Source organism: Apteryx rowi, unplaced genomic scaffold (genome assembly GCF_003343035.1).
Source record: "Apteryx rowi isolate R43461 unplaced genomic scaffold, aptRow1 scaffold_119, whole genome shotgun sequence".
In the NCBI taxonomy this organism is placed as follows: domain Eukaryota; kingdom Metazoa; phylum Chordata; class Aves; order Apterygiformes; family Apterygidae; genus Apteryx; species Apteryx rowi.
The window spans coordinates 1619741-1642472 of record NW_020447408.1 but is presented as its reverse complement, the minus strand read 5'-3'; the positions used below and the strand labels follow the sequence as shown (position 1 = coordinate 1642472).

General features: G+C 48.0%; 1 protein-coding gene across 8 annotated transcripts in view; it reads left to right on the top strand.

Annotated features, from left to right (window-relative positions):
• Positions 1–22732, top strand: part of TRAF7 (TNF receptor associated factor 7) — a 37916-nt gene that overhangs the window by 544 nt on the left and 14640 nt on the right. The window contains exons 1-5 of one of the 8 annotated variants that reach the window (XM_026085698.1): positions 282–394; positions 15019–15137; positions 15388–15460; positions 16561–16652; positions 21412–21528. In XM_026085698.1, coding sequence (XP_025941483.1) covers positions 15057–15137; positions 15388–15460; positions 16561–16652; positions 21412–21528 — 363 coding nt within the window. In that variant the 5' untranslated portion in view covers positions 282–394; positions 15019–15056. Of the gene's footprint in view, positions 1–281; positions 395–15018; positions 15138–15387; positions 15461–16560; positions 16653–17898; positions 18074–21411; positions 21529–22732 lie in introns of those variants that run through there. The other 7 variants (XM_026085687.1, XM_026085704.1, XM_026085713.1 and 4 more) reach the window with 7 other exon arrangements.

Here is a 22732-nt window from a genome sequence, read left to right as displayed (position 1 = left end):
TCAGTTTTGTCGCTGTCTGTTCTGCCACTTGTCAGCCATGTGGCACGTGTTGCTCGTGTTTCTGTCTTGATCTCCGAGTAACCTCGCTTCCTCGTGCTTTGGATCCGCAGCTTATGCAATATAGGACATTTGGTGGTCGGTTTCTGTAACTGCCCCATGACGATTACGCATCTCCGCTCAGAGCGGACAGTAAATTCGTGCTATCGTCCTTTCATCTCAAACATCCTCTTTACTTCTGCCTTCTTCTCCTGCCAGCTTGCAGCTACTGTTCCTCTTACAGACTTGCTGTCAAACACTTTTCTCCTATTTGATCCATGGTTTTGACCTAATGATCCTGTTGCGTTGCGTGAAACCCAAAAGCGTGAACCTTCTTTCAGCTCAACTTGCTTTTGAGGTAAGGTGCTATCAAAGACGATGGCTCGGACAGACTGTCTGCTGGGGGTGGATGAGCATGGGAAGAACGCTTGGTACATAAGTCAGCAGAATTTGACATATATGTAGGAAGCAAGGTCCAGGTTATTGTAGCTCTTTATGGGAGGTAACTGTGTTGTGAAGAACTCTGGCATAGCACTGTGTTTTTTCAACTTTGAAAATGTTGCCGAACACTTTGTTTCATCCCAAGTAATTTAATTTGTCTCCTTTGAGTTCTTGTGCAGTTTTAAGGTGATGATATATTCTTTTCACCCTGTCCTAAGTGGTTAGTGTTCCCATTAAATGGCTGTTGTATTTTGGCTTCAAGCATCTGTCTGTCAGTGGAGGCAGTGATTCTTGCTTAGAGCTGTAGTGACYGTTTGGTCTGTTTGTAGAGGAGAGGGCTGTACGAGTGAAGGATGGTTCCAGAATGCCCTTGCTGAGAGAAAACAGCACGGGAAAGTCGGCTATTTCTGTGGCAGTGTCCCTTTACCTGGCTCCCTGGGAGCTGTGTGAAGGGAGGAAGTGGTTCGGGGGTGACGAAGCCCTCTGTGGAGAGGTGTCAGGCCTTTTCCACTTCTCGCCACCTGAGTGTTGGGTTTGCTTAGCCTCCTTCTCACGCTCCTTGCAGTTGAAGCTCTTGGGCAGGGATCTCCTACCATCTGTTTTACAGGCATCCATTTGCCACTGCTAAAATAAATCAGTGTTTTCTGCTATTGCAAGGCAATAACGCTGGAGGCACTACCAGAAATTGGTGCTGCATTGTGTTAAGTCGCGTACAGATGTCTAATAAACAAGAGCCCGAAGAGCTGACAGTCAACACTGGCAAGAGAACAGACAGTGCTGTCCTCGTTGCACACCTGGGGCATGGAGGGTCAGAGAGTTGTGGGGATTTGCTAAGGGTCATGGAGAAAACCATAGGATCAAGGAACTGATCCACAGTCCACCAGGTCCTTCTTCAAATCCTGGGGTGCCCTGCACCCTGGGCGCTGCTGTCTCGAGTAAGGCTGAAAAAGGCCATAGTAAATCCAGCYAGGACGATACAGAAAGCTCCAGCTTTGCTGTTTTGTTCAGTGGTGAGCACTACCTCGTGCAGCAAGAGATCACTTGCAGGTGAAACTGCCCTGCAGAAAGGAATGCTTTACGTGAGGGAGGTTAAATTTTACCAAGCAGCAGTGGGCAACCCAGGTCAAATGGAGTGACCAGAGTATTCGGTCAGGGAATGCAAACAGCTTCACAGATAACACYCAAATATGAATTTTCGTGATGAAGTTAAGTTGACTGAACCCAACAAAAGAACCTCCAACCTTTTGTCTTCGGGCAGTTTGGTTTCCTGACCCATGGGATCACCTGGTGATACCAGCAGCTTTGCCAGCATGAGGGTGGTAGCAAGAAGGTGTGGTGAGAGGGGCTGGGCGCACAACTGCCCTTTTCTGTGGCAGTGCAGCCTTCCATGGTCTCAAGCCACTCATGAAGCCACACAAGTGAGTTTGTCACCTGGCTGAAACCCTTCTGCTGTCAACCTTTCCCTTCCTGGGGGTCCCCAAACAACAGCCCAGCTAGGGCTGTAAGCAGGGCCTTGGGCTCAGGGAAGTTGTTGAGTCCAGTGTGACCGTGTTTCTGCCTGCTCCACCCTGTCATCAACTGCAGCAGAAGTGACTGTGCCTTATTTGGGGTTGATCCTGAATATTTTGCAGCTTCAGATGGCTTCAGTTTGCATTCAGTGGTTAGTCACCTCATGGGCTGAACATCTGCCTATTAGAAGGGATCTTGCTAGCCCCCTCTAGCCATGACGATGGTGCTCCTTACTGTGTGATCGTACCTGCCTTTCAGATTGTGTCGGTCAAGAACATCTGAGCCAGGAGAAAGGCACTTGAGAGAAAATCCTGCCTGGCTTTGCTACCTAAATGCTTAGATTGTGTGGACAAGTTCAGTCTTTCAGAACTCTTCCTGTTTTTTGCTGTTCTTCTTCCCTTCCCCRGCTGTTCTCCTTTGCTGTGGGCATGGTCAGGCACACACTGGGCACGTCCCCTTACTCATGGTGTTGGGTCAGGAGGATGTAGCAGCTGCTGGGGCAAGGGAGGAGATGGGCCTGATCCTTGTTCCGACTTTGATCCCAGTGAACACGGGATACGTGCTGCCACTCTTTCAAGTTTAGCAACGCCCCTGGGAGCCCAGGACAGTGGCRTCCCAACATCACCATTTACAAACTGCCCGCTCTTTGCCTTTAGCGCCGCCTGAGTTCTGAGCTTTGGCCGAGTTATGTCACTGCTTTTAAGAGTGAGGTGTAAAAGATGTGGGAAGCGTACTGGGGGACGGGGCCGTGCAGTGCCCTGCTCCTGGGAAAGCTTCAGCCTTGGGAGCAAGCTGTTCTCCTGTGTGGAGCAGGTGTCCCCGCAGTGGAAGTCCCCCACCTTCGATGCCTGTCCTTCAGGCAAGCCCTGCTCGCTGGCCCGGGAATGCTCTTTCTGTTTGTGGCAATTCTTAGTTAACTAAATTTCCCTGGATTGTCCCTACAAACAGAGTGAGTTGCTGTTTATTGGGCTGCTGGATATCATGAATAGTTTGGGAACTATCTAAAGAGGGTGAGAAACTCAAACTCCCTTTCAAGTGAGTGATGGCCAGTCCTGTCCCTGCATATTTCTGTGGTCAGGGGAATAAATCCATGTGTGCTAAGAGTGTTTTTTTTTAAAAAAACTAGACTAAATCTCTTAGTCTGAGAGTGACCAGGGCAAAGTTGCAAGGCAGCACGGGGATTGGCTGAGCTGTGGGATTTTCCAGCTGAATTTACATATCGCCCACTGCTCCGCATGCCTTTCTGTTTACATCACTTAGGAGCAATACACGCTCATACAAGCACACAGATAGCAGAAGAGACATTTTGACCAAGTAAAAGCCTGCCCAAAGCTTAGGAACTTGGTCATGGTCACGTCTTACGGGGCTTCGCTGCTTCATTCCAGCTTGAACAGCCGATGGTGAGTTTCCTTCAAGGTACAGTGTTTGTCCTGGTAGCAGATGTCAGGAGTGTGTCAGCAGTGTTCCCGTGCCGATCGGTGCTGGGCGGTTGCTGTGTTTTAGGAGTCACTGACAGTAGTGAGGGAGGAATTGTTTTCATGTCTAGATATTGGTAAAGAAGCAGGATGAATCTGAAATCCAGCCCCAGTTTATAGGTGGGTACCTGTTGCCTGCAGCTGGTTGGAACTGCATTACGCTCATATCACGGTCTTTCGCACTGACCTTGGCAAGGGCATGGTAACGCTTGACTGTACAGCAACCCGGAAACGTGGAAACGTCTGTCCCCAGAAACTTCTAAACACAGAAAATGTTTTCTTAGTTTGTTTCTGGTGATGTTAGAAATGCGAAATCCTCCATATCCTTTAAAGGAAGCCAAGTTTGTGAGAAGAGGTAGTATCTTTGCTACCTCTCCCTTACACCCCAAGTCATCGCGGCTACCGTACAGCCGCTATTTGTACACCGGGGAAGTGGTTTAAATGCAGCTTTCCAGGTGGGTTGTTAGGTGGTTGTGGGACATCGTATCATGCCTCTGTCTGAAAGCTGTCAGTAGATTTGCCACGGTGGAAATGTCCACATCCTCCGACTTCTTCAGGAATCCTCCGACTTCTTCAGGAATCAAGGATTCAGTGTGTTTATCAAAGGGCGAGTGTCACTAGTTTGATCATATTCTGCCCAGCCTCTGTGCTACCTGTAAAGTACCACAGTTTCCTCCCTTTCTCCGTGGCTGGTTAACAGTTTCCCTCGCAGTAAATGTAGCTGTCTTACAGTGTGCTTTCATGCTTGTTCGCAGTGGAGAAGTTCCAGGAAACTGTGCAAAAAAGAGCAGATGACTGAAATTTACTGGATTTTTTTCTTTTTTTTTTTTGTGAAGAAGCTGACGCATTTCAGATGGGTCTTTAAAATGGTCTGATTGCAGCCAGAGTGCGAGCAAAATTGTCATGAAGCTGTGGAGGGTGTAGGGAGAGAGCAGGGGAAGGAAATGGTGCTTTATGCATTTTGAATAATGATTATGGGCTCAGATTTCTTATGATTTTAATCCAGAAGAATCCTAGAGTGTGATAGGATGGATAAAGCATCCCAGAGAAATGCAGCCACCCCTAAGACAGAGCAATTTAGCAAGCTCTCAGTGGCAGTGCACCGCAATTGAGGAGCGAAGTAGAGAAGAAACTTTGACCGACTTGAAGCCAGCAGAGTGATCTCAGGAAGGGGGAGTGCAGCAGGTGAGACCGGTCTTCTTCTGCCTTTCCTGGTGGGCTGCAGTGCTGCCAGTGACTGCTAAAAGCTGTGTCCGCAAGCATATTTAGTGGTGTTTAAATTGTTTCACGGGCCGGGTGAAAGACGGCTTTTGAACTTCGGTGAATTAGCAGGGCCTGAGAGGAGGAAGGGCAGCGTCGTTTCTCTGTTTCTCATGGGCGCGTCTCCCTGCCGCAGCCTTGCCGAAGAGCTCTGGCTGCGTTGTGCAGGGTGGAGGTGAGAGGTGAGCAAGAGGCTTCAGGAGCTCTGTTTGTACCGTGATTTTCTATGCGAGTTCTCGCTGACTCTAAACTGATCAGCCAAGACTGAAGCCCTCCGAGCAGAAGGCTTTGCTTTCTCATGCACGGTACTGCCAGGACTGTGGTTTAGATGAATCCCTCCATAATCCAGGCTTTGCTGCTGACCTTGCATGCCGTACAGTCCCCTGCCTGTAATGGTGTTGGGGGGGTATTTTGTGGGGGGTATTTTCCTATTTCCTTCCCTGGGTTGTGACAGTGTCTGCGGAGAGCTCCGAGCCGCAGCAGTGCCATCTGCGAGCTCTGGTGCGCGTTTCTCCCGGGAGCCCTTTGCCATTTCCAGCGGCTTCGCGTTTTTCAAATGAATTGCAAGCCTGGCTGCAGAGTCCCCGCGGCCCAGGGGGCTGCAGGGCAGCCTGCCCCACCGCTGCAGCGGCACGGCCCCGGGGCGGCCGGCACGGCCCCGGCTCTCTGCGGCCCCTTGCTCCCTCGCCGCTGAGCCAGGTGAGGGGGCCGGTTAGCTACTGCTTCTGCTCTGACTTGTGTCGTGACTATTCTTAGCTTTTCAGGCGTGATCTCCTGTATCAGGAGCTGGCTCTGACTTGCACACAGGAGAGGGCCATTACCTCCCATGAGAGACAGCAGCAGGACTGGGGGGTTGTTTTGTTTGGTTTTTGTTTCGTGACTATTCTTAGCTTTTCAGGCGTGATCTCCTGTATCAGGAGCTGGCTCTGACTTGCACACAGGAGAGGGCCATTACCTCCCATGAGAGACAGCAGCAGGACTGGGGGGTTGTTTTGTTTGGTTTTTGTTTGGTTTTTGTTTGGTTTTTGTTTGGTTTTTGTTTGTTTTAACAAATCCATAATGCAACAGTCTCAGAATGGGTCTGATCTTTGAATGAGCCTGTGGGAAAGACTGCAAGCAGTGAAATGAATAGTATGCGGCACTGTAATTTTAGGGCTGACTCTTAAAGCACTTCTGAGTAAGGGCTTTGTGTGTAGGAACTCTGAACGCGGCTGTTTCTGACAGTCTGACCGCTCTAGAGGTACCGGCATGGGCACTGAACCAATGCTAGCCAATCTCAGGTTACAGGGGTCAGACACTTCTGAAACGTAGTCTTTGGGGCCTTGTGCGTTTGAAAAATGGTGTGGTAGGTAGATGTTTCCAGGTTTCCTAAAATGGAAGGAAACATCTTTGAGTATGGCTTTTGTATCATGGAAACCACTGACCATTGGCCTCTGTTCTAAATTCTAACTTGGCTTTAGATTTTAGGAAAAATGAGGTGCTTTGTTCCACTAAAACAATCACTTTTGATCCAGTTGCAGGCACATTTGAACGTTATTCCTTCAGGTTTTAACATCAAAGCAACTAGTTTGTCCATCCCAAGGACTCATTACCCTTTAGGAAGAGGAAAGCACTTAATACAAAATGATTTCCCTTTCTAAACTGTGTTTGCACAAAGGAATGACAGTGTTCAAACAGCTGTCTTCCCTCAAGCTGTTGAATGTGCTCTCTCAGCTCTGCAGTCAATTCTAGTGTTGGTAAAAGTGGCAGCAATTAAAAATATCACTTTTATTTTTATTGACGACAGCTCTCTACAATTATGGTCTCACTTTGAGTAGCTCAGAGGAGTTTGTATGACTTTTAAGAGCAGTGTAAAAACTTGTAAAAAATAAAAAGGCTGTTTCTGTTCCACGGAAGCAAAGCCCTGCTCGGTGGAAGTGTCATGCTCTGTTGGTAAGATTGAACTTCTGATCACATTTTATACTCTTCTTGCACTGCCTGCACATGTCAGTTTATGCAACTGGCCTTATATATATATCACTCGAAGAGCGTGAGAAATGCCTTACTGGATCAGACCATTGGTCTGCCTAGCCACTGTTCTGTTTTCAACAGCTGTGAAAGGGGATGTTATTAAGGAAGAGCRTGTGAACCTGAGTGCTTTCTGCAGTCCATTTGCCTCATGTTCCCCCAGCATTCAGAGAAGCTGGATTAGGGATGTTGGAAGGTACATCCCTGATGAATCCTTTTAATATCCATTTGGGGAGCTATTAGCCTAAACCTTTCTGAACCCGTTGTTATTGCTTGTCTCTACAGCCTACTGTGGCAGCAAGTTCCAAAAGTTCACTGTTTGCGGTGTGAAGAAATGCTTTCTATTACTTGTTTCAAATCAGTCCCCTACTGGGCTCACTGAGTGTCCACTAAGCCTACTCTTGTGGGGTTGGGTCAATAACAGTCACACATTTAGTTTATTCACAAGCTTCATGACTCTGTGAATCTTGATCATGTCTCCCTCAGCCAAAATTTCCAAACTGAAGAGTCCCAGCCTTTTTAGTCTCTCTTCATAATGCAGTAGCTACATGAACTTTCTTTAACTACGCTGTGTTCTTCTTGAGATGCGAAGATCAGAACTGCACGCAGTACTCAAGATACAAGTATATCAAAGTTCTATGTGGCTCCCAAATCATACCGTCTCTATTGTTCTCCACACCTTTCTTGATGATGCCTAACGTTTTGTTGGCCTTTTTGGCTGTTGCTGCCCTCTGTACTGATAATTCCGGGTAATTATCAATGGAGACTCTAAGATCTCTTTCCTGCATTGTAACTGCCAGTTCTGCATTGAACACTGTATAGGCCTGCTTTATATTATTTTTCCCTAGATGCATTGCTTTACATTTATCTCCATAAAAGCTCATCTGCAACCTTTTTGTCCAACCTCAACTTTATGAGGTCCTTCTGGAGTTCCTCACTAGCAGCATGGTATTTGACTACCCAAAAGATCTTACTGTCATCCACAACTTATCATTATTCACTCTTTTCCAAAGGTCATAGATGAAGATGTTGAATAAAACTTATTCAGCAGTAGTTCTTGGGGAACCCTTGCAGGGTGCTCCCTATCCTGACAAGTGTCCATTGAGCTTCGCCTGCTGTAGCGCTCTCGCATTCTTCTGGCCCGTGTTTTACGAGTCAGACTTGATGGGCATAGTCATCACCATGTTCTGTAAATCCTGTTGATGAACTTCATCAGTGCTTACGAAATGAGTTTGTTTCTTTCAGAGACACTGACCAAGAAAGCTAGAGTGACTGTCCCATGGTTGCCTCTGTAGAGCTGTGGAGAGTTGGCAGTTGAGCTTATGAATCTTGTCGTGTTTGTACTTTGGTCTGAGATGTTCTCTTGCAGGTTGCTACAGGCCGCTGAGAATCAGTTCCTGGATAGGAAATGTGGGTAACCCACAAATGTGGATTACTGCAGAAGGACAAGGCGGAAAGAGCCTGCCCAAATTTGACCTGGATTTCCTAGCTATGTCTCCTCCCCCAGAAGAGTCCCTGATGTGCGAGAGCTTGCGACATAACCAAGGCAGCAGACGTAGTCCACGATCCCCACACACCCTGCTCTCAGCACCTACTTTTCTTTCCCTTCTGCCCTTGTCCTGCTGAGCTGGGCTGTTGCAGCAGCACAGTACTTTTTCCCTTTTGTAATAGTATTTCCCCAGCGATGTGCCAATACCATGAAGAATGTGTAACCCGTCCCATTCTGGTCACGGTGTTGTAAGAGGAACAGAAGCTTGTGTCTTTTACCATAAAATACACAGACTAGGCAATAAGGAAACTCACGTCATCCAAGACTTGTTCCCAGTCAGAGCAGGATGACCCCACGCCTGCCTTCCTCCCAAGACGAGCTGCAGGCATCGGCTTCCCTCTCTAGCAAACAGTCCTGCTGAGCGCAATTTTGCCAGCCCGGCAGTTTCAGCAGGGGTGCGCAGCCTTAGAGACGACTTCAATGAACTGGGGGAGAAAAAGGAGGAACAAAGCAGACGTAGGACATAGGACGTGTAGCTGACCTTTATGGGCCATTGACTGCGTGAGGCTGAGCCGTTTGCAGGTTTCTTAGCAAACAGACACTGCGGTTTGGGGTATCGCATCTGCCAGGCCCTCCCCTGGGGCACCACGTTTTACCTAAGGGCATTCACACTGTGCCTGTCTTGCCCCCATGAGAATATCCCGAGCACAAAGCCCAGCACTGCCATTGTGTCTGCMATAGTGTGATTCCCACGTTAGGAATTGGCTCCAAAATAAGGACCAGGCAGCATGGATTTTTTTCCCCCCCTCTCTTTTTTTCTGTCAAAAATGCTGAAGTTGCATATAAAAAGGTTAACTCCAGGCAAGGAGTCCGGATCATAGGCTGGGTTCCCAAGCCRGAGTCCAGACATCTGGGTCCATGCAGGTCTCTTCTGTTCAGAGCAGCAGCCTTATGTCGTTGTGCTGCCTGGCCACACAAGTTCTTTCAACAGTTCGCCTCACTACAGCTGTCAGGATGTCTCTTCAGCCTGTTTTGCTATAAACCATAATCTGATCCTGTAGAATCCTGGGCAAGAAGATCAGGAGAATGGTTCCAGCCATGAGGGCTTCTGACCTGCTGCTCTACAGAGCTCACAAAGAAGCTCAGGGAGCATCTATCGATGCTCTGGAGCCCCTTTGTATTGGTCATCTAAGAAGAACTTAGCAACACAAAGGACTGTGATTTCCAGGGAATTTTAGTTTTGCTTCTAGGTCATGGTATGCACACATTTTGTAACAGAAAATTTTTCATCCTTTCACTGCGTTGTAGATCAGCCCTCATCTGCATCTCCTCAGATTGATTCAGCTCAGATCCCGCAGGCTAAACAACCTTGTGTGCGATCAGTGCTGGGATAGGAGCTGCCCAAGGCTGGCACAGTGTGCACAGGAAGGGGCACGGAGTATCCAAGATGGGTGCTCATCCTCCTGGAAAGGTAACACGGGGCAGTGTAGCTGGAAGGGTTCAGTTGCCAAGCCAAAGTTCAGAAATCTGATGGGGATTTTTGCAAGTGTAAGAAGCTGGTATTAATGCCAGGAACACCATCTCTTTTCTGCCTCCTTTTAAATTCTTCGATATCAATTGGAAAAGGCCTTTTTCAATACATCTCGGAAGCGCTTGAGATGCGGAGGGCGTTGTCAGACAGTATTCCAGAGAGGTGTCTGCTCTGTTGAAATGCTTCCTCTATATGGTGGTCACAGAGATTTGGGCTGGAAAGCAGATATTCATGGAGTGGCTGGTGTTCTGCAGGCTGGCTGATATTCCACACAACATTTTTTCCGTCGTTCGCATTCCTCTGCTTACTTTTCAGAGAAGACATGAAGCAGGCTCCCTTCTGCTACTTGCAGGTAGGTTGCTCAGCCAAGCTGCAGAGCTCAGGGCGTGCTTATAAGCAAAGAGTGGAAAATCCCTGTACTCCAGCCCATGCTCCCATCCTTGTTTTGGATTCATCCAAGATGTGTTGAAGTCAGTAGGCGTCTTGCATCCATTGCAGTGAACTGTGAAGCAGGGTGTACGTGCATTTACTAGAGAGGTGCCTGCTTAATGCCTTAACCAGTTCCATGGCCTGCTGCATTACCCTCAGTGAGCTGCACCGCAGTGGAAACCTCTCTTAGCCTGCACAGAAGTTTCAAAGGCAGTTATTTAAAGGGTCATGAAGGTTCATCCTTGGCTGGCAAGCCAAAACTCACTGCTTGCAAAAACTGAAGTGTTTGTATGTCACTGTGCTTTGCAGCTGGAATAGATACAAGGGATCCTACATCTGATGATATTACAAACCTATTCAAACTGTTAGTTGTCCTCATTCTTCTTTTTTCTGTCCCAATGTGCTCCATGGTGAGTGCTTTCCCATTGCTTTTTCAAGTCTCCATATGTTTTGTTTGAAGGGAATAGGCTGAAAACAAGGGGATGAAGCATTTGCCTGAGTCTGAAGATAGCCAACAGTCCTCCATAAGGACAGGCTTCCTCTCTTTCCCTATGGGGATGATTGCTTGCTTTAAAGCTTGTCAGAATATTTGATATATTTGATATGCCAGTTCTCTTAATGCTGTCATGACTGGTCAGGTGGGAGTGTATCCCTCCCCATCTCTTGTGAGTGGTGCTGGATACACTCTGTTTCGATGGAGCCTGCCAAAGTTCTCTGAAGAAGGAATCATGAGTCTGTATCCTTTCTGAAATGCAGAGTCCCTCTACCTCCACTCTAATGTGGGAGGAAGACCATGCTGAATCCCTTCTCCAGAGAAGTAATCTCAACAGCTTCATGCTCACCAGGCCCTGTCCTTCAAATCAAACACCACAGTTCAGTCACTGAATTCTTGTCCTCTGCAAAAGCTGCAGAAATCCCACCAGGAGGAAAATCCATCAAACCAGGTCTCAGCCCACAGGTTTAGTGTTGTCTACCCTGGCCACACTGCTGCTAGCTTAAAGTTGAAATGATAAGAATGGGACAGGGTGATCATGGCAGTATCCTGCAGTGCAGGGTGCTCCTGTAAAGTCCTAAAGGCTTTACAGCCTGGAAAAGGCTGGAAAGGGGGCAAATGTATTTGATTCTTTTTGTAGGTTGTTTTTCTAAGGAAATGAATCATTTTATCAGCTTCCACTAAAGTCTTCTTAGTCTGTTGGCCAGCCTCATGCAGATTTGATGAGGAGGAAGGTCTCCAAGGGATTGTATTGCCAGGAGTTATATCTATCTGCTTTGAGGAAAGATTGGTGAGCTGAGCTGTATCATCAGGCAGCAGGGAACCTAGATAGGAGGGGAACATTAGGGATACATGCAAACATGAGATGATGCAATCGCGAGACACAAAATCCCAGGAAATGTGGCAGCAGAAGTGTCATCACTCATGGACTTACTTGCTTTACATTATTTATTAGCACTGCATCGTCTGGAGGCCCCAGCCAATGTGGAGACCCTTGTGTGCTAGGCGCTGCACAGATACCCAGACAAAGATTCTTTGACCTTCAGAGTTTATAGTGCAGATGGGCTGGGCAGAAGAGGTAAGCCAAAGAGACTGGTGCAGGGAGGAACCATGGCCCAGAGTGCTCCGGTGGCTTGCCCAAGCTCACGAGAGAAGGAGAAGCTGAGTGGGGTTCAAACCCAGATCCTTGAGGTCAAGACCAGTGCATTACCCAAAAGCTTTGTCTCCCCCCTCTTCCCTAGCACTCCTCTTCCCCCTGCCTCCTGCTATCTGCGCTCTGAGGAACCGATAAAAGGAATAAAAGGATCCCGATGGCAAACGGCAAACTTCTTGCATGCTGGAACCCAGCTTTAAACTCGGCAGGTCTCCATAATGCAGCAGCACAACACTGCTTCATTCCCGCTGTTCTTGAGACTCCTCCAGCAACTCTGCTCAGCATCTCCTAAGGGATCTGGCATTTGCAAATGGCTAGTGCAGTGCTTTCAGATGCATGGAAACGTTATCCAGAGCTCTCATTCTCTCTCTCTCGTTCTCTCTCTCTGTCTCTCTTTTGGGCGGAAGGTGGGGTGGTTTTTTATTTTATTTTATTTTTTTTAGACTGTAGCCTTTTACAAGAGTTTGGATGTGGGAGCAGTGATTTCCCTGGGCTGGACTGTTGCTGGAAGCTGGCTGCCTGACAGCTGTCTGATGAAGAGCCGCAATGAACAGCGCAAAGTGCTGTGTCAGGCGTGGCTGAGTTGTGTCAGCCGTTAGCAGAGCGTTGGCTGAGGACGTCTTTTGCCTTTGCCCGAGTGTCACATTTGCAATGCTTAAAACGTGAATATAGGGAGTGACCGGCCATGTGTGCAGCCACCTTGCACTGGGCCTCTGYGGAGGAGGCCGATGCACTCTTGGGCTGGGATTCACGAAGCCCYGCGTGAGCCCAAGCTTCGCAGCTACGTTGTTCGATCGTGTCTCCCTCGGAGCCTCAGTTTCCCTTTCTGTAAAGTAGGGAAATGGTGATCTCCTTCATGAAGTGCTTGGAGATTCAGGACTCGTCTCCCTCAGATGAGAGCAAGGCAATTGCTAGAAACACCCGAGACAGTTCACCTACCAAAAAGTTTAAAATTTGAGCAGTGCGAAGGCTGTATATGAAAGCCTGGCCGAAGCAGAGTCCTCTCAGCCGGGGGCYGGAACCGGACGCTTTCCGAAAGGGGCCAGGAGCTCTGCATTGGCCAGCTGCAGAATAACTGCGGGGTGTTTCTTCCAAAGCGCCCTTCRTTGGCGGTTGGCTCTTGTCCTGCAATAAAGGATTTTGGTAGTGTTTTAGTAAACCGTTTTTGGCCTGTCTCTTCTCACTGCAGATGTCTGTCTGGTCTGTCTGTTTAGCCCTTGGACTCTGCTGCTGGCAGTGAGAGTACCAAGATTTAACTATGCCTTGGACAGAAAGGGATCTTTCAATCAGGATCTTTCCTGAGCAGCTTATTCCTGGAGCGCAGGGTCCCTGTCTCCTTGGATAGGCTGGACAGGCTGTGAGGGCCAGCGGCGCCTTTCAGCTGCAAGGGTGAAAAGGCAGCTTGGGAGGGCTCTGTCCCCTGCTGAATCCTTGTCTTCTCTGGTGGAAACTTCTGTCGAAGCCAGAAGCGTCTCCTTACAGCGGCAGAGGGGAGGTGCGGTTCCTTCCTATGGGAGCAGCTTTGGTGCCCTGGCTCAGAAGTGGATTCCTTGAGAGCATCCTGTCAGATTTGCCAGGACAACAGCATAAGTTTGTGCCTTCAAACCAGCATTGGGTTTCAGCAGTGGTTAAAGAAAGCAAACTCTGTGTGTTTCTACAGATTATTATTGTGCAATCACTTGACTTGGTAAATTTGGACCTAGTAAAGTAGTGTAAACAACTGAAGAAGAGAAATGGGCCCCCCTGACTTCTGAGGACAGATGGTTTCTCTTTTGGGCTGACAATCCAGAATTTGTGGCTAGTTCTGAACAGGAACTGGGAGTGGGATCCAGAATCACAAATGTATTAATTGAAGTAAGTTTTCTTTCTCGGTTTCCTTGACCTTGTAGCTCAGACCATGCTTGAAAGAACTCTTTTAATGCAAATATAACTAAATCAAATGTGGGATTTCTGCTTTCTCCTGAGATCCATCCCAGGCTTTTGTGTTCAGCTGTACAATCTGGGGCTTTTGAATTAAATAGCAAAATTCCCACTGGCTTCCTCACAAGAACAGGATGAGGCCTGTATTAATCATGCTTTTGATTATAAGGCAGCCTTAAGGTCTGAGGGTGCAGCAAAGTTTAGACTTTGGTTTCCTTGACTAGAAATGCCAGGAAGTGCTGCACAGCCTGCCCCAGGCGACGGCATTCCCGTGGAGGTCTCCTCGGCCGGAGCCCTTTCTCCCACTCCAGCTGACCCCTGGTGTGAGGCTGCTGAGTTTCCAAGGACCCTCTTCTGGAGCTGGGTGGTCCGGGAGGGAGTCGCGACCCCTTGCGCTTCAGCGGAGCCCAGCGGGACGGCTGAATGGGAGGTTTCCATCGTATGCTGGGAAGATGGGCTGAGCTGCAAAGCTGAGAGCAAACAGGCTCCCTGGGCCCTGYGCTCCCGGCCAGCTCAGCTTAAGCTATGCGGTTAATGAGATGAGGGTTTTACTGGTATAGCTTTACRTCCAGAGACCTTCTCTGCCCTGTGCGCCATGCAACTCCCTTGGCGCTTTGTAAGAGCAGGATTTTGTCCATGGCCTTGGCCAAAATCCCGTCTGCTGTTGTGCAGTCTGCTCCATGCTTGCTGTTGCGGTGTATCTTGGAGGTAGCTGCCTTTCAGGACACAGCTTACTAATCACTATCCTGTGCAAAGTATTTTGGGAAGCAACAGGTAATGCGCTTTCTGAAGCACACTGAAACTGAGGAGGAAAAGAGGACCACGTACAGAGACTGCGTAGGGCTATTCTCTGCTGGGATTGTGTCAGTCACAGTAGGTCCATACTGCCTCTACAGGTCTCATTTTGAAAGGACTGCCATGTATTATGATCAGTGGGATGCTGTCTTTCTTGGTGTAGTCTCCTGAGAAATTTCATTTGCTGTTAAAACAGTCCTATGCTTGTAAAAGCAGCTAGTGATTATGAGTATTCCAGTATCTGGGTGATCTGGCTGTCATTTTAAAAGATACCTGATCTTATTAAAAATGCTGAACACTCATCCCAGAATGATTTGAAGGGACCTGACTCTGACCTTGCCGGTTGCTTCTGAAAATCCAAGCTTGTGTGAGTTTAGGTAAATACTTGAACTTAATGCTATGAGAGAGCATTCTCTGAACCCTTCCTGCACCAGGAAGCTACGTACAATGAACTAACTCTCTCTTTCTGTCTTTCTGCAGAGCAAATTTCCCATGACTAACAAATGCTGGTCTAGATTATGAGCTCAAACAAGAACGCTCGCTACAATCGTTTCTCCAGTGGCACAACAAACATCACTACTTCTGAAAACACTAACGGGGTAAGGCCTGCAACTGTTAGCAGAGGACAGGAGCTAGGACTGCTTCTCATCTTCTCATCCTTTCTTTTGAGAAAATGAAGGTAGCTGTTGACAATTTGGTACTTTCCACCGCCTTAAAAATCACAGTATTCACAGATGAAACTTGGGAATGTATATTATATGAGTATGTTTTTTCACCAATTCAAGAGAGGTAGCAAGTCCAGTTGTGCTGGACTGATACACACTGACCTTCATTCTGTCCATTTTTCAGACAAGAATGGAAACAACTTTTGGGCCGGCCTACTCTGCTGTGACGACCATCACAAAGGGTGAGCGCATTTCAGGTGTGGAGCTTCTCCCCTCTCCCCRGAGAGCTGCGCGTGATTCCTGCCAATTTTGTTTGTTTGCTTCACAGATCATAAAGCTATTGGGAGAATCACTGTATGTTCATTACAGGCAGGTGCTATCTTTAGTATTACACAGCCCGGTGTTATTTAATCATGGCATCTGATCATCAGGCATGATGGAAATGAGTATGCGCAGAAATGTCTTTACAGCGCCATGGGAAGCCCTTGCTGAAATTAGGATAGTACAGCAGGGTTTGATACACAGCTCAATCCCAAATGCTATTTCTTCCTGTGACTTCTCACACAAACATTGTCAGGGCTGAAAATTTCCATCTTTGCTTTCTGCCTGAATGTGAGTCACTCTGGACACTTTGGTTAAAACCCCTGTGGCTGTTTTTAGCTCAGACAGGGGGGTTGCAAGCATACCTGCTCTTTTTAAAATCTTGTGCTTTTTTCCTCAAAGCCCAGCAGGCAAGGAATCTGAGCCCTGACATGTGGGATGAATGTAGGAAGAGGTTTGGTTTCATTCTGGAATAAAAATGCTTTTACTTTACTAAAGATAAGAAACTGTAACACTGATTTAGATACGGAAATGAACATCTGCCTGGGGGAAGGGTTTGGATTACATTTGTACAGGACTTGGGACTCTAGATATTTCTGGACTCCTGAGTATTTACATTTAAATTTTATGTAAGTCAGTAATATGATCTTCATATAAATATTTCCAATTTAACTTAGCATGCTTCCCTTGTTATAAAATATCCAGACCTCCATTGATCTAAGGAATTTTTGTAGGTGACGGAGATGTGTGGGAGTATAAGGTTTCCTTCTAATAATTTTTTAAACCTATGGACCTCATGGAATATTGTCTGTGCTCTTTTCTGGGCAAGCAACCTTCAAAGGGTTGCATGCATTTCAGCAAGCTATCAGAGATCAGGATAGTTCTGCCTGCACTGATGTGTCCAGGTCAAAAACTGGAGTGGGGGAATCCCTAGTCCTTTCCAAGGAAAACTTAGAGCTACAGAGACCCGTAGCTTGGCAGTGGTACTGAGGAGCCTAAATGCTTCTTTTTTTTTTTTTTTTTTTTTGCTTTAAAGCTGACGGGACCAATACTTTTAAACAGCATCGTCGGACCCCATCCTCCTCCAGCACACTCACCTACTCCCCACGAGATGAGGACGATGGCATGGTAGGTGTTGGCAGGAGCCCCCCTCCTGTCCGGCTTAGCTGGTTATCTCTCAAATGAGAGATGTCTGGTGCTCCTCCGGACTTCCCTGCCTCCCTCATCATTCCCGTGCACTGCACTGTATCAGATACAGTGCCAGATGTCTTCACCGGAGGCAGGACCAGCCTCGGCAGTTCCCGGCTGTCTTCGTGCTTGGAGCAGTGGGGGAGCAGAGCGAGCTTCTGACCTGGGCCATTAGGCTGGCACTGCTGGTGCTCATTTTYGGACTGGCTTGAAAATTGTACGTGCTTACAAAGTCCAGGAGCTGCAAATCCCACAGGCCTATTTGTGTGGGTGTTTCTGCCTCCTGTTGTGAGCAGTGTGCCCTGAGTCTCCTCCTGGACTCGGGAGGAAACAGAGTTGTCAGCAATGTCTGAGGCCGTGGCTGAGGCCAGGCAGCCTCGATCGGGGCCTGCTGGACGGCCAGCCCTGCAGCGCGGCCACCCAGCAGCGCAGCTGGCCCCACAGCTATGACCAGAAAATCCCTTCCTCTTCCTGCCTCCAGATGGGGCTTCTGACCACAGGAGCAGGTCTGAAAGCTGCCAAGCAGGACGTCTGGCGCTATAGACTACGCTCAGCCCCTGGGGATTATGTCAGTGGGGTCTTCTCACTCAAACCATTCCCACGTCTCGCAATGCCTTTCCAGAAAAGCACCTTCCCGTTCTATATCAGGCTCCCTCCTTCATTTCGCACACTCGGAGTAACTTCTTTTTTGGAGATTTAGTGATCCAACAGGTCTCAGGGTTGGCTGCTTAAAGAGAAATTAAGATCAACTAAATCAATTAGTTCAGTTAAATCAAGAACAGCAACAGGAAAGCAAACCTCAGTGAACAGACAGCACTGAGGCCTTGATCTTCTAGTGTCCCTAGTACTCCAGTCATGTCTCGTAACCACAAGCACCTGTTTAGATTTAAGCATGTGAGCAGATTCTTCATATTAAACAAATACTTGTAGACTTTGGAGTAGCCAGGCTGCTTATCAGGTTACAAGACGCAGCTTCTGAGCCAGGGGTAAGTGGATCACGGCTGCTGATTAAGTTAGGCACTGGCAGAGACCGGGGTGGCAGTAACAGTATGGAGCTACAACAGTTCTTAAAATAAATTTGATACCAGATTGCAAAGAGGTTTATCGTCAGCATCCTATAAAGTTCCTTCTGTTGCTCAGGGACCTTGCTGTGTTTTGTGTGAGCGTGTGTTTGTTTTTCAAAAAGTCCTTTGAACGTTTGGCCTGTGTCCTTGGCAAATGCAACTTTGCATCGCCTCGCTGACGCCATGCTGCTGGACCACTGTTGCAGCAAGCCCTTGGCAGTAAGCACTGAGCTGGTGGACTGAATGCTGTGTTCACTGTGCCCTTTTCATGAGATGTGCAGTTGTCACCAAACACAGGTGAGGATTTTCCAGGGGCGCAGGGGATGCTAAGGGCGTTACATTTAGCCATGTCTGATAGCGAAGCTCCCTGACTCCTCTGAAAGCCCCAGTGTGGCACAGTGAGGTGTGCAGCCAAKAACAAGAGAGCGCTCTCCTGGGTCTTAGCTCCAGTCTTCTTGGACAGTCTCAGCCTACTTTCCCTAGAGTGCTAAACATCATTAAGCAAAAATAGCAAGAGCAGTAATGACTGGTTCAGGAAGCAGCCTGCGGCATGAGGTACTTAAAAACCAGAAGCGCCACAGCCCGGCGCTGCCTGCCGCTCCAGACAAACTCTCACTAACCTCTTTGTGCAGCTTCCTTTGCTTTGTCAAGAAATAATCTGGGATTTCCCTTCCTGATCGCTAAGTTTTCCTTTCTCCAAGAGCTGCCAAAGGCTTGTCAGCCATCATCACAGAGACAGCTGGAGGCGAGTCAGAGCCCTCCTGTGACTGCCCCCCCTCTTTTTCTTTCTTTTTAAAGCCTCTGTTAATGAAACCAAAAGCAGAGCAGAGTGTTCTGCGTGCAAGGCGGGGATTATTAGAGCGTCTGCTGTCATCTTCCCTGAAAATGGTGCCACGTGTTCCCAGCCACACTCTGCCTATAGGGAACAGGAGCGAGTACTGTACTCTAGGTCTGGCTCCCCTTTATACAGCGGCTGCTTTTTTAGATGATGTGGTAGAAAGGGGCCAATTCTGAACTCCATCTAAAGACTACAGCTGAATCTGGGGCAAGTGTACGCTGGTGGATGAAGAGCTGACTGTGGCTGTCCAGAGTCTCATTTGTTTACAGGCTGCTTCATCAGTGAACCAGAGGCTGGACTGAGTTATCTGCCAGCCACAAGTTATTAATCTTCCATCAGAAGATGTTCTATCACTTGGGCTGTTTGAAGATGAACTTGACATTCAGAGCAGAAATAGCCCTGGCACAGCTGCGGAGCCTTGGGGAGGTGGAACCCTTCTGATAGATCCTCCCACGTCTGACCCCGGCCAGAGCAGTGCCGCTTGTTGGGACCTAGCCCCTGAACTCTGCAGGCCTTGGATCTGCAAAACCTGCGGGACAGCCCTGTGCTCGTGGCTTGGGGTGCACATGGGTCTCCTGTAACCTGGACGTTTGCCCATGGGGTGGGGGTCCTGTGTTCCTGAGCCCTGCTATTCTGCTTGCAATGCAAGTGCACCCTCCCCTTGTGCCAGCTGCTATACACATCTAACGAGAAATTGTCCTTACCCTGCAAAGCTCATGCTCCAAGTAGGCCAGGCTGGGAATGGGAAGAAAGGCAGTCATTGACCCTGTAGAGCTGAGGACTCTTGAGTCTTAGCCTTGTTTATTTGGTAAAAGCAAAGGCCGCAGATAGGGGCAGTAAACACCAGCACGCACCTCTGCCATTCAGTGTTGTCACTGCGGTCCCAGCGGAGCAATCTTTCTTCACACGTTGGTTTCTCCAATGCTCAGTTTACACCAGCATTAGCCCAGCCAAGACACTGGGAGCTGAGCCGGCCCCGTAGCAAGGCTGCGTCTTCTGCCCCTGCCTCCTGGAAGTGCTCTTGGGCTCTCGTGCCCCTCCTCGCACGTTGTGATCCACACAGCATGTTGCTGTTGAGAAAACCGCCTCCCTTCAGAGCCTGCCTTTGATGCTGCGGTCTTTGTGTCGCCTCCAGAGCAGAAATTAAGCACAGTCACTCTTGTTATTTTAATAACTTCTGTTGCTAGTGGAGGAAATAATAAAATTAATGGATACACACATAAAGCTGATTTACCTCATTATAACCATTCCTCCTCAAGGTTTACATATTTAGCCAATAAGTGTGCCTTCTTTATGAAAAAGAGTTTTACACTTGGGCTTCTAAGCAGATGCAGCATTTGTAAGCTACTAGGATCCAGTATCATAAAAAATCAGAAAGCAGAGCAGTGTGAAGAACCAGCAGAATCCTAGATTGTTCCTCTTCTGGAGGCCAACAAGAACTGCACTTGGCCTGCAGTATATTCTCTCTCTAGGAAAGACTCTCTGAAGTTCCTCTTACAACTTTTCTTGCTGAATTTCCTATTTGGCTTCTTGTATCCTTTTTGTCTGTCCTTGGGTCTGATGTTACACACTTTCACCCACAGCAAACACCACAAAATGCAGCTTGGGCTGTTCAGATTGAACCTTAGGGAAAAAACTTCTTGCTTGGCAGGTAGTGCAGGACAGGGATGCCAGTGGGGGCTGAATCTTGTCCTTGGAGCTTTTCCAGCTCAGTTAGGCAAAGCCAGGGCTGACCAGATCTAGTGCCAGGGATAGTCCTGCTTCAAGTGGGCAGGCAGGCCAGCGATCTCCAGAGCCCCTTCCAGCTGGCAGTTCTATGACTGCCAAGGGTGCGGGCTACAATCAAGCTAGGTACAGGTGAGATACTTGCAGGTCCAAACAGCCTGGACAGTGATCATCTCTTGATGTTAAACTTATGAAGCTTGTGGCTTCATGCTGCCACTTCTTTGTCAGTCCATTCATTCTGTTCCTTGAAGACTTTTATTCCCGGTTTTGCCAACAGAATCTCTTCCAGGGTAACCCAGCAGTGGTGTGCTACAGGCTCTTGTGTCTGTTCTAGGCCCCCAAATTCAGCCTCCTCTTGGTCTGAAGAGCTTGCTCCATTTTTGCTTTGAAGCTGAGTTGCATCTTTGAGATGTGCCTCTGGTTAATATTCCAGGGGCAACATCCCCTCAAAGCCAATCCCAAGGACTCTGCAACCAGTGTGGTTTTTGTTGATTGGTGCATTCAGTGTCCGCTTGGCTCTCCCCTCCCAAACAGGAAGCGACAAAGCAAGGCTGTTACTGAATTGAATAGAAGGAAGTCTCCACACTTACGCAAAGAAATTTGGCAGAAGTTAGATAGCGAGTGAAACAACAAGTGCTGCTGCAGAGATTATAGAAATTGCAGAACCTGGTAGCTGTCTCTGGGGGAGATTTACAAAGCTTTCTGTGAAGGATTAATTCTTCCAAACCATTGCTTTGCATGTAGGCACAGTAAGTATATGAACAAATGCACCTTTGAGAAGGTTACATGCTTGGCATTTAGATGTCAGCCTCATTTAGTGGGGTATGTTAAACCTGAATGATGCCTCTCCTGTCTCTGYGTGTGGTGCAATTTTCCCAGACTGCTGGGAATGGCACGTAGCGGTGAGGCACACTACTTCTGTGGASCATTCAATGCAGCTTGGCAGACTGGATGAACAAATGGAGCAGCTGAGTGTCATAGAGGGGGGAYTGAATTTGGAGTCTCTGTGCATAGGGTTCTGGAGCAGGGGAATTATTTGCAGTAACAAGAATTGGTTTTTATCTTTTTGAAGCCTCCGATCAGCACCCCACGTCGCTCTGACTCTGCTATCTCCGTCCGTTCATTGCACTCTGAGTCCAACATGTCCTTGCGTTCGACGTTCTCACTTCATGAGGAAGAGGAGGAGCCAGTAGGTATTTGGGATTGTCTCAAGGAGCAGGATTAGGAAGTTCAGTGTCATAAGAGTAAATTAATGGACTGTTGTGAGTATGTAGAGCTATCATGGACAGATTTTGGTGATGTCTGAGCCTGGCTGTCAGGTTTTAGATTTGGTTTTAATGTGTTTTTAATTTTGTTGTCACCACTGACTTCTGCAAGTTACTTTGCTTCCTTGTGTGCCATTTCCCCATGTGTAAAGAAGGGACAGTGGTGAGGCTTTTCTGCTTCTCAGAAAAGCTGTAAGTCTTTGCAAAGTCATGTGTAACCCCCTGGCTCTGTTGCAGAGCAGTCGGGGGTTGCAAAGCTTTAGGCTGCTAATCTAGCCCTAGACAGCAAGAACAACACAATTCTAACAACTTTACACAATTGTAACAACGCAATTGTAAACCCCAGGAGGGTGCAAGGAATTGTCCACATGTGACTCTTTGTAGGGGGAGGACACTTTCAAGCAGAGCTTAGCTTGTGACCCAGTGACTAACCCCAGACTGGACACATAAAAGGTCAGGAGGCATTTTGCCACGGATCTGGGATAAAAGCGCATTTCATGGGTAGGAACTCAGAGCAGCACAGGATGAAAAGGCAGACTGAACTGCAGTGATTGATTTGGAACGCTCCGAAATGCGGAGCCCTGCTCCAGTGGGGAGCTGAGAGCTGGGCTTCTTGGGGAAGTCGTGCTCAGAGCCAGTGTTCCGGCAGTCTTAGTTGGTAAAAAGAACTGCAGATATGGGCCCATTTTGGTAGAAGCAATGTTGTTTCTGCTCCACAAGGGAATGAAAGAGCCCTTCGGGGCGTTTCAAAAGTACAAAAGGGCAAACTGTTTTAAAACTGCTTCTAAACTTCAGGCTTAGTACCCGAGACATTTTCAAGAACACACTGTTCAGTCCAGCTAAGCAAAGCATGCCAGACAGTGCAGCTGCCACAGTTCTGGTGTCTTGAGTCATTCTAGCAAAAAAATTGGTCTGTGCAGTTTGCTGTCAGGGATCCTGATCCTACCAGATGCCAATAGCCCCTGACTTGTGATGAGTTGAGGGTCTCTAGCCATTCCCAAGTTCACTTGTYCCCTGCCTCTTACATACTGGAAATCAGCAGATCCAGACAAAAGTTTATTTGGAGATAATGAAAGTCTTAGTGTGCCCTGTGCCCTTTCACGCTCACCACTCGAGAGCTGTGTTCCC